The 12,521-nt window shown below is 34.5% G+C and overlaps 1 protein-coding gene across 2 annotated transcripts in view; it reads right to left on the reverse strand.

Moving 5' to 3' along the window:
• Positions 1–4,449: 4,449 nt before the first annotated feature.
• The window catches only part of LOC109097549 (vitamin K-dependent protein S-like), a 17,543-nt gene continuing 9,471 nt past the window's right edge, over positions 4,450–12,521 (reverse strand). Inside the window, exons 10-14 of one of the 2 annotated variants that reach the window (XM_042717038.1) lie at positions 11,399–11,563; positions 9,729–9,897; positions 8,569–8,714; positions 7,190–7,418; positions 4,450–5,334 (exon numbers count right to left, since the gene is read on the reverse strand). In XM_042717038.1, the coding sequence (XP_042572972.1) occupies positions 5,162–5,334; positions 7,190–7,418; positions 8,569–8,714; positions 9,729–9,897; positions 11,399–11,563 (882 nt within the window). In that variant the 3' untranslated portion in view covers positions 4,450–5,161. Of the gene's footprint in view, positions 5,335–7,189; positions 7,419–8,563; positions 8,715–9,728; positions 9,898–11,398; positions 11,564–12,521 lie in introns of those variants that run through there. The other variant, XM_042717039.1, reaches the window with a different exon arrangement.

Raw genomic sequence — 12,521 nt, forward strand, 5'->3', positions numbered from 1 at the left:
TCTCTCTCTCTCTCTCTCTCTCTCTAATCGTGAGCAGCAGATTCGTCGGGTTATTGGTGAAAGTTGCGGCGGCAGGGAGTTCCCTATGCAGAGTTTTCCTCCGCAATAGCAGATCACTGCAGTACATTCTACACAAGCGCTGGGAAAAGATCCATTTAAAGCGACAGATCGCCCAAAGAAAGAACACTAATGTCATTCACTTGGCCTCGTCGTGTCCTTCAGAGCCTGTGCGACTTTCTGTTTCAGTGCAACACAAAAGGAGAAGCTCAGCAGAATGTTCAGGCTGCTCTGCGTCATACAATGACAGCGAATGGGGTCTACCCTGGTGAAAAATAAATATACTTAAATGTATCTGAAATACAATTATTTCATGCATATAAATGCCCTGCAATTGTACTTTTAATAGGCCTATACTAAACTGGTAGCTATACTCAAAGTCTGCTCAATTGGAACAACTAATTTTGAACTTAAGTACAATTAAAGATACACTGTATGCTTAGTGTATTTGATTGTGCTAAAGTAGAACTATTGCAGGTACACTTCAAATATCTTGCATTTAAAGACCGATATTATTCAAAGATCATACAATTCTCATCAAAAGTGACATTAAAACACATTTTAGAACTAATATTAAAAAGTGTGTATTGTGCACAAGTGGTACTCCAAATAAAGTTAAACTATATATTTTTTTTTAAGTCTCGAGTTATCTGTCAGTAAATATGTTAATAGATATGAACTATACTTAAATGTATTTTAAATATGACTTTTTTTACTAGGGTAGAGCCGTTGAGTTTTAAAGACAGACTGAATTTGATTGAAATCTCATTTACGCATGAGCATATTCAGATCAATGCGTCTAGCTGTTAAACCTTACAAGATTAACCCTAGCCCTAAAACTATTATGTGCGTCCCAATTAACATTAACTGCACTTTAAATAGACAGATAATGCACTTATAACTACACAACACCATAGAACCCATTATACTATCTACACTGGATGCCTCAGTATATTTCTGACGTACAGATGTGTTTCTGACACGAAGGACAAATGGATTTTCCGATCATTACAAGCGATGTAACATCCAGTGTAGTCAGTCCCAAGTGATTGTGGCGTTGTAGAAATGATGTAAGTCAAATCTTGTCAATCCAAATGTGAGAAATGAGGAAAATAAAGCAACCTCAATAGAATGTCGCCAAAGAGGCCGTTACGGCAAATACAGTAGTATACAGCAATTTTAAAAAATACAGTAAGTAACCGTATGTGGGGTTTGATGTCACTGAAAATTCCCATGATGCAAAGGGTATTAAAGTTATTTAGGGTAAAGTGAATTTTGCAGTATTACAGTAAATAACTGTAGAAATTACAGGAATGTCTATCAGTGTGGGTAAATGAAAAAATGCACAGTATTAGTGTATACACTGAATGCATGATCACAATCATATTCTGAAGCATCGAGCTCTAAAGTGTGTCGCAATCGAGTGGTTTCCCATCACGGCACTTTTGAGTTCTTTCTACCTGTGATGATGGCTTCTGGGTGGGACTGGTTGATCTAAATTGTGAGATCTGAGAGCGAGACATTTCCAGTGGAACATCTGCTGAGTTTGACAGAAGACAGAGTCATGTGAGGGAAGGATGGCAGAACTTTCCATTTCAGGGGAACTGTTCCTTTAAGTGTCTGCTCATCATGGATTTGATCATAACTCTGTAGAAAAATCATGTTCAAATGTGAGTATCAGATAAGTTTATGTCACTGAATAACACTGAGCTGTTTTTCCTCCATATGCTCAGTATATCAGACTATATGAGTCATAAAACCCTGATCTATGAAATATAGTACAAAACAAACACAATATTTTTTTTTATTTGATCTGAAGGTTCAATTGCCCGTTTTATTTTTTAAAAATGTGATTTTATTCAGGGTTAACATCTGCTTCATGAGGTCTTCACAGAGCCATTGTCGTTATATTAAGATACAAGCATTTAAAAACATCAGAATACGTGTTTTCTGAATGTTGATTTGTGAAGTTTGTGTTGGTCAGGCAGTGATAGAGAGAGAGTTTCAGTGGAGCAGACCTACATTCTAATCAGAACGTTTGTTGGTTTGACAGACTGTGTTCTTACGGCTCAAATGTGAGGTTATATTCTTCTCCTGCTGCTGTTTTCTCAGTGTTTACCTCACTCACTCACACACACACACACACACACACACACACACACACACACACACACACACTCTCCTCTTGTTTTTCAGAGCCAGTGTTTTTCTTCTCTTCTTCCCTCCTGTTTCCCGTCTGTTTCTTTACACAACACTGAGGTCAGGTCACTCGTGTCCATCTGTAAAACACACTGTATATCAGAAACATCATGAGAAACGCAGATCTAGTGTGCAGTGATTCAGCTCTGTCACATGGAAACGTTTTACTCGTCCACCTTAAAAAAGGACTAAATAAAGGAGTCAAAAGTAGAGCATTTCTATTAATAACAGCATTCCAATCCTTCAGGGAAATGCATTTACAGGATTTTACAGTCATGTCAGATTACCAGACTAGCATTCTTTAAAGTATAAAGATTACACTCACAGAGACCTGCAAACAAACTAAATACAAAACAGATAGAAACATGAAACATATAGGCATATACTGTATATACACTACCGGTCAAAAGTTTGGGATCAGAACGATTTTTCATGTTTTTAACAGGAATTTCTTCTGTGCATCAAGGCTGCATTTATTTGATCAAAAATGCAGGAAAAAATAATATTGTGAAATATATTTATGATGTAAAATAAAGTTTTTTCTATTTTAATCTCTGTTAAAGTGTAATGTATTTCTGTGATGTGCAGCTGTATTTTCAGCATCATTACTCCAGTCTTCAGTGTCACATGATCTTCAGAAATCATTCTAATATGATGATTTATTATCAGTGCTGGAAACTTAATATTTTTTTGGAAACTGTGATACTTTTTTTCAGGATTCTTTGGTGAATAAAAAGTTAAAAAGAAGAGCATTTATTCAAATTATAAATCTTTTCTAACAATATATACTACAGTTCAGAAGTTTGGGGTCAGTACATTTCTATTCTTTCTTTTTTTGAAAGAAATTAAAACTTTTATTCAGTGTTAAATTGTTAAGAAGTGATAGCAAAGATTTATATTGTTAGAAAAGATTTATATTTTGAATAAATGCTGTTCTTTTTAAATTTTTATTCATCAAAGAATCCTGAAAAAAAGTATCAGAGTTTGTTTATATTTTTATTTGGTGGTGTTATTTTTGATTTTTCTGATAATAAATCATCATATTAGAATGATTTCTGAAGATCATGTGACACTTTATACTGGATTAATGATGATGGAAATTCAGCTGCGCATCACAGAAATAAATTATATTTTAAAGGATATTAAAATAGAAACCATTATTTTATATTGTAATAACATTTTGCAAGATTACTGTTTTTTTCTCTGTATTTTTGGTCAAATAAATGCAGCCTTGACGAGCAGAAGAGACTTCTTTAAAAACATTACAAGTCTTACTGACCCCAAACTATTGACCCGTAGTGTAAATACTCCTGAACAAAATCTTAAGACCAGGGAAAACATTAAAAGTATTCACATTTTGCGCTGGTGGATCATAACCAGGTTGTAAGTACTGCTTCAAAATGCAAAAAAGAAGAAACAGGAACAAGAGATAAAAATTGAGAATAAGCAATTTATTGAAAACTGCATTTAAACTCAAACAGGCTGTTTATCAAAAGTTTAAGACCAGTCTTAAAAAGTTCAAATCTGTGCAAAAATATGGCTTTCATGTCATTGTCCTGCAGGCAGACACACGGTCATGATCTCCTGACCGCAAAAAGGCTTTCTGTCTTTTATTTTCAGTCTTATGGTTATTGGGCAGCAGTCAGCATCAGTGAGGCCTTAATTCGGGTCGAGGATTGGCCTGTCTTCACAGATCCTCCGACGCAGTGCAGGTGATTTTTTTTTATTTTGGGTTTACCACTACAATATACTGTATATATATATATATATATATAACTAGATATAGAAGCATAGAACAAAATATAGAAATAGGTGTAGAAATATAAATGTAGAATAAATATAGAAACAACTACATATAGAAGTGTAGAAAAATATAGAAATAGAAGCAGATAAATTGTAGAAATATACAAAAATAGAACTAAATATAAAAATATAGAAAAATACATAAATAGAGCTACTGTAGATATAAAAATATAAACAGAATATAGAAAAATACATAAATAGAACTAGATATAAAAGTACAAAAAATGGAAATAGATATGGAAGTATAGAAATATTATAGAAATAAAACTAGATTTTGCAGCATAGAATATATAGAACTAGATACAAAATAGCATAAGTAGAGCAATATAGACCATTGAAATTTTCATGATTTTACAGACCTGATACATTCGCAATTAAAAAACACTTGAATGAATGAAAGAGGCATTTATTTATGGAAAATACTTCTGAAGCATTTATTAATCCTGTTTATTGCTCATTTGAACTAGCAGTACATTCATATTAACAGATACACATTTATTTTAATGTTTAATGGACCTGAGCTGACATGACATAACAATAAAGAGCTGTATTTTTATTAACTAACATTAGCAAAGATGAATAAATACTGTCACAGATTGTTCACTTTGCATAACTAACATTAACTAATGGCAGCTTATAGTAAAACTGATTTCATAATTCCTGGTTTTCCTCAGGACCACACACTGTATAAGTCAAAGTTAAGCGGTAATTAATTAAACAGTTAAACACTCATTTGTGTCTAAGAAGGTGAGATTTGAGTTTCCATGACAACAACAAGCTGCATTTTCATGTTTTATTACAATAATTAATGCGTCACTAATGTTCAATATCCAGCTAAACATATTCACATCACATTCAGATTAGTGTGTTATATACAAGATCCAAACAGACGCGCTGTAGTGAGAGTAAAAACCTGGTTAAAGATACACAACAACAATAAAAACACTGCAGTGAATACGAGAGGCGTCTCACGAGCTTCTCAAGCTCCTTCACAGTTTAGTCATCAGTCGACTAATGAGCGGATCAATTAAAAACACAAAGAACCCCGAATCATGTGTCTGACAGGAACTCGCAGACCGACGCAGCGGCTCAGGCGGTGATGTCACTTCCTGTCTAGAGCGGCTGGGTCCGGGGCGGAGACGGGAGGACAGGAGTGAGACTTGATGCTGTTGTCTTTACTGACGGCCTCGTCGAAGTCCAGCTGCTGTCCGTTCACACTGATCTCCAGACAGCCGTGGTAGAAGGCCGAGACCGGAGACACGGACAGCGGCAGATCTGCACACAGACAACAAATCATCAAAATTAGCCCATGTTTTACTCACCCTCAAGGCATCCTATCTGTATATGATAGGGATGTAATGATATTATCAATATGGTGATATTGCGATAGAAAAACTGTCCTGATATCATCATGGTTACATGATGATAAGAAACGATGTGTGTAGACAAATCACATGAAGAATATGACGCAGGAGAAGAAAGTGCAACACTATTCAGCAATAACACAAATTAAACACAAATGTGTCATTTTTGCTTATTAGCAGAGTTGGGTATAACGTGTTACACAGTAACTATTCAAATTACTTTCCTGATAACACAGCAGAGTAATGCGTTACATTTTACATTTTTGTAATTTGATTAGTTACTAATGTCAATAAAATTATGTTGCTTAAGTTACAAATGCAGTGTTAGGAAAAGGCATTTTAAAATCATGTTTTGTCAATAAATCATCGGAGAATGCAAGCTAAAATGCAGTCATTAAACATTTAGATGCAATGAAACATTAGTGCAACATATTTCAAAATGTTGCACTCGATTTCACATATTTTAGTTTGGCATTATAGTTTGGGAAAAGTTCAACTAGTAAATGCGTACAAGTTTATGTTACAATAACACTAATATAAGTGTAAAAAAAAGAGACCTACATGCTGGATCAAGCAAAAATGAAAAGTATCCTAGATAAACTTGATGAAACTTCACGCTTTGTTTACGCAGGTGATGTGGGAGTTTTCACGTGTCTTACGTGGATGATTATCGTATGAATAGTGTGCACTGCGTGGGTGTGACCACATTACAGATAATAAGTTCAGGCAGGAAAGACTGTACCTCTCGTTGATTTCATACAGATTACTTGACATTTTAAAAACAGACACCTCAAGGTTTCTTTAGATATATTTCTCACGTCTGTGTGTCAAGCATTCGCTGAGTCTTCGTTCATTTTATTGAGGCGTTTTTAGAAAAATATTTGCGGAGATTGAGACGGCAGAAAGCACACCCTGTTTGTTTTCTTTATTTTACAAAAGCACAATGTTTTGTTGATACTGCGAGTGTATACAAATAAAAGTAGACCTTTTACAGTTTCAAATAATGTATTACTCTTATCTGTAGGATCCAAAATGACTGGACATTTCAAGTTTGTTTTGCTGTTATCTGGAAAATACGCAAGTGATCATTCAAGTAGCTGTTTTGATACTTATGTATTTTTTCAGTCAATATTAAATTACAGAAAGAGCTTCAATTTGTAGTGTATTTTTTAGGTTTGTTAAAAAGTAAAGTAAACTTGCAAGTAACTTTAAAGTAAAGTAATTAGTAATCGGATTACTTTTTAAATGCAGTAATCAATAATGTAATCAAATTACAATTTTAAAGAAGTAATTTGTGGTGGATTACTTTTTTTGAGTAACTTACCCAACATTGTTTATTAAGTTATTAGTTTGTCTTATTTCACATATCTAACTATTGCAGGTTTGTATAATATTCTGAGTTTGCATTTTACTGTTCTTTATTCATTTTGAAGAATACTGATTCTGTTTTTGTGTTCATATTTAGTCTAGAACTACAGTAAGCTCATGTTCACACACAACACTCTGCACTTACTCCTGATCTCTGTCACCATGGCAACACCAGAGCTGTCACTCAATACATGGAAACAAAGTAACTAGTGTTACTTATTTAAAAAAGTAACTCAGATATTTTGTTGTTACAGTAATTAAAAAGTAATGCGTTACTTTACAAGTTACTTAAAAAAAGTAATCTGATTACGTAACTCGAGTTACTTGCAATGCATTACCCCCAACACTGTCAGACTGTCAACACAGAAATCAGACTAAAACTGAAGAAGCTGAGAGACCTGGCAGTCCTCCGATGTATGTGTGGACGGGAGCCTGCATGGCGCTGGAGAGTCTGGTTAGTGCCGCGCTGAGCGTCTCGGAGTCGCTGTAAGACACGCTGGAGGAGTTTGCCGTGACCTGGATCCCGTCGGCTGATGCTCTCATCTCCACCAGCATCCGCTCCGGCTTACACAGCATCAGAGACTGCAGCGTCACTACACACACGCCATCCACAAACACCTGCAGGTCCTGGAAACACAGCCAGAGATTTCAGCTCCGGAACCGGATACTTAAGCCCCGTTCACACCAAGAACTATAAAGATAAAGATATTAGCATCCACACCAGCGGACGATATCGTCTGTCGCATGTCTGCCGCTTTAAATTCTTTAGCTCGTTATAGCAGGATGGATTCTGATTGGCTGTTAATCCTTCGGTATATCTTAATTGTTATTTTTATAGTTATCTTCCTTGGTGTGCACGGGCCTTTAATGTCTGGAATCGGATACTTGTTGTAAACAATTCCTGTGTGAGCATAATTTTTTTAGGTGGCTGTTAAAAATGTATTTGTCTTTGAATCATTCATTCAAGAGATTCATTCAAAACACTGATTCACCCAGTAATGATACGAGTAAATCTTGAGTGAGTCATTGAATCATTTCATTCATTAATTCCATGAGATTTTGTTTAGTTGTCTAATATTTTTTCTTCAGAATTATGAGATAACTACAACCTCCATTATAAAAAACTAAAGTCTCAGTTTATCCAGAATAACGCGGCTCTATTTCGCAAACAAACAGCTCTTAATCGAGTCCAGTTTTATGTAGCTGACCGATTTTTGTTCACGGTATTCAGCAGCAATTAAATGTTTTGCAAAAAGAGACCCTGCAGCACAGAAGCAGTCATCAGTAGCACAGGTATATTTGTAGCAATAGACAACAATACATTGTATGAGTCACAATTATACATTTCTCTTTTATGACAAAAATCATTAGGATATTAAGTAAAGATCATGTTCCATGAAGAAGATATTTAGTAAATGTCCTACCGTAAATATATCAAAACTTCATTTTTTTTATTAGTAATATGCATTGCTAAGAACTTCATTTGAACAACTTTAAAGATGATTTTCTCAGTATTTTGTTTTTTTTGCTCCCTCAGATTCCAGATTTTCAAATATTGTCCTCCTAACAAACCAGACATCAATGGAGAGATTATTTATTCAGCTTTCAGATGATGCATAAATCAGTAAACATTGAGCCTTATGACTGGTTTTGTGCTCCAGGGACACATATATATTTGATATCTAAATGTTTGAATTAATCTTTTTAACCACATTGGAATGGAAACTGGGAATCGATAAGCAGAATGGGAATTGATAAAATTCAAACGATACCCAACCCTTTTTACTGCATCATCCTGTCGTCGCGTCACCACGGCAACAGAGAGCGGGACGGAGCCATTGCTGACCAGAGCAAACAACACTCCAGTGCTGCTGGACGGACGGATGCTCATCACAACATCCAGCGTCCAGAGAGCCATCCTGCCTGAGAAACACACACACACACACACACACACACACACACACACACACACGATTATTTAACAGATTTAAAGGCTTTGTAATTGTTCATAAAGGAGACACAGAAGGCCACTGGTTAAAGATAGCAGTAGAAATTCAGGACAAATGTTAAATATTCTTTTGTATTTATGGTTATAATAACAAAGTGGCAAATAGAGAAATGTTGGTAATTTGGTTAATGAATGGGGGGGGGAGCTATAAGGGAGAAAATGTGATAATAGAGAGTGAGTGATTCATGGGAGACCTCAAAGAGGTTTACATTCTGTGTGATACTATATTAAATTTCTGTAAAACTGTAAATGTAGTAGATTACTGGAGGGTATCTACCCCAAACAGTTTTCTGCATACATGGTTTAACCCCTCAGGAAATGGATAATGTCCAAGATTAATTAACAAGAAATTGTCTGAGAATGTAAAATTACAGCTGCCTCACTTACAGATCACTGTATGGTTTCTCTGTCCTTATGAGTCTTTAAGAGACCTCAACTCTCTTCTTTAAGAATTTCAAAGAATGATTGGTGTTGGCTCTCATTGAGGAAATTGAACAGTTAGATATGTCTAACTTAAATGGGAATGGTTTAAATTTAAGGTCAAACAAATAGCAACTGAAAACAGAAACAAAGGGAAATGATTGTGGAAATAAATTCTTTGGCAGTTAATACTCAAGAATCACCATAAAGTTCAGCAAAATTACAGTCACTAGAAGAAGAGTTGTATTCAGAAAAAAGCAAATGGAGCTTATATTCGATCAAGAGTCAAATATATCAAATTGAAGAGAAAAACGGATGTGTGCAGCTCTTAAAGGACAGAACTAAACATGCTGCCGACTGTCATTAAAGGGATATGACCTTAACTTATACAATGTGCAAAAATACAAGCCATCCGAGTTCAGACTGAATCTTCAGTGCTAACAGATGTGTCTCAGACGCTCTTTAATTGTATTTCTGTGAGAACGTTCCAGCGACGGATCTGAACTCACTGTAGTCGATGTTGAAGAGCGCCAGGCCTCCGCCGCTGAAGAACGAGCCTTTCTCCACATTCATGTAACAGTGCTTGCTCTTCTTCTCCTGAATCACCTCCTTCACTCCAGACGCTCCCTGATTCATCAGATTCCAGCCGTGGATGCAGCCGTCCAGCCTCGGGTTGATCTGATCCACAGCCGACAAACACAACACACATCACCAACACACGCTGGAGCAAACCTCAAACCACTCAAAACCATGAACCGTTTTAATACTAAAAACATGACCCTGGAGCACAAAACCAGTCATAAAGGGTCAATTTTTTTAATTTGATATTTATACATCATCTGAAAGATTAATAAATAATCTCTCCATTGATGTGTGGTTTGTTAGGAGGACAATATTTGAAAATCTGGAATCTGAGGGTGCAAAAAAATCTAAATATTGAGAAAATCACCTTTAAAGTTGTTCAAATGAAGTTCTTAGCAATGCATATTACTAATCAAAAATTAAGTTTTGATATATTTACAGTAGGAAATGTACAAAATATCTTCATGGAACATGATCTTTACTTAATATCCTAATGATTTTTGTCATAAAAGAGAAATGTATAATTTTGAGACATAATACAATGTATTGTTGTCTATTGCTACAAATATACCTGTGCTACTGATGACTGCTTCTGTGCTGCAGGGACACAGATGACATATGAAAGGGTTACACTTTATTTTAAGGTGTTACAGTGTAATTATACATTTAGGTACTGAGTGATATTAAGTAACTATATAGTTAGGGTTATGGTTTGGATTATTGTTATTATAATAGTAAGTGCATGTAACGTGTAACAAAGACACCTTAAAATAAAGTGTTACCTATGAAATTTTAAATGCATTATTATAGTATATGAACAGAGGCGGACAGTAGTGAAGTATTTTTACTACTATTTTAGAAACAGTCGCTAATGAGGCATCTACATATATAATTGCACAATTACTTTACTTTGCTTTAAAAGTACTTTTCAAATGTCTGAGCTTTATCAGTGTTAACTAACAAAGCATAATATTATACTTTTTACTGCACAACGTTTTATTTAATACTTAATTACATTAGAAATCTAGTACTTTTTAGTAAAAGTAATTCAAAGTTTAAATGTAAAAAAACAAAAAACAACAACTTTTATTTATGAAATGTAGTGCAGTAAAAACATGACATTATACTTTGAAATGTAGTAAAGTAAAATTTTTCCAAAGAAAACACTGATAAAGTACATATACTTTTTAAATTTACTTGAGTAAAGTAAATAAAATAAAAACAATATTATCTCAATGATACTGAAATCACGAAAACAATCAAGAACATAAGCAGCTCATATTTCACTCCAAAATCATAAGCAAACAAAAAATGACATTCTGCTTAAAGAAAATTAAGATTTGCATTATTTTGATGTCATTAAAAACAAATCAAATTCAAATGCAATGCAATACAAAAAATTTATAAATAAAAATAAATACATTTGAGTTTAATTGATAAAAATAATATAAAAATATAAAAATAAGAAAAATAATAAAAATATAACATATCTAAGTAATATAATGTTAAAAAATAAAAAACAATGTTTTGATTTTTGCAGTTTTGTAAATCTTCATTGGATTAAAAGGTGTGGTTTACTGTGTGTTTGATCACTGACCGGTTTGACGAGGCTCTCGTTGCGATTAGGAAGGCCGGCGATGTACAGTTTAGTCTCTAGTTTGTTGTTGACGGGGCTGAAGAGCCTCTCAGGACTGCTGATGCTCATGACGGCTTCTTTATTGATCTTCACACTGACGCTTCCCATCAGCTCCTCCACCGAGATCTACACACACACACACACACACACACACACACACACACACACACAACACTTCAGCAGCTAATCAGAATGATTTCTGAAGATCATGTGACACTGAAGACTGGAGTAATGATGCTGAAAATACAGCTGCACATCACAGAAATACATTACACAATAACAGAGATTCACACAGAAAACAGCTAGCTTAAATTGTAATAATATTTCACAATTTTTACTGTGTTCTTAGATACTAATGAACAAACATTAGTGCAGTGTTGGGGAAACACATTACAAGTAATGAGAGTGACGTAATCAGATTACTTTTTTCAAGTTACTAGTAAAGTAGTTAGGGTAACACCAGTTACTTTTTCCCCATTTATTGATTGAAATCTGTTCTGTGCTTATGTTGAGAGAAATCGTAAGATGTTACTTTAGTTCTAGAACATGCATTAATTCATCTCATCAAAAAAAAAAAACAGATTCAGTGTTCCTCAAAATGAATAAAAACTGTGAAATGCAACTCAGAGTATGATGCAAACCTGCAATAATTAAATGTGTTAAATAATGCAAATATTCTTTATGTATTTAATCCCATTTTATTAATCAGTGTCTTTGCCGCTGAGCTTCGATGATCCAACTCAACCATACTAATAAGCAAAAATTACTCTGGATAAACTAACATTTGTTCTTCTTTTTTTTATTGCTGAAGAGTGTTGATCTTTCTTCTTCTGCGTTCTGTTATACAGACATGAATTTACTTTTCCTAAAGCCCTATTAGGGCTTTTACATTTGCCAAAAATAAAACTTTTTATATTAAATACAAACAAGCAAGCCCTGCCCAGATTTGAAAAGTAACGCAAAAGTAACAGAATGCATTACTTTCCATAGAAAGTAACTACGTAACATAATTCGTTACTTCTTTAGGGAGTAACGCAGTATTGTAATGCATTGCTTTTAAAAGTAACGTTCCCCAGCACTGCAT

The sequence above is a fragment of the Cyprinus carpio genome, chromosome B1 (genome assembly GCF_018340385.1).
Source record: "Cyprinus carpio isolate SPL01 chromosome B1, ASM1834038v1, whole genome shotgun sequence".
NCBI classification, from domain to species: domain Eukaryota; kingdom Metazoa; phylum Chordata; class Actinopteri; order Cypriniformes; family Cyprinidae; genus Cyprinus; species Cyprinus carpio.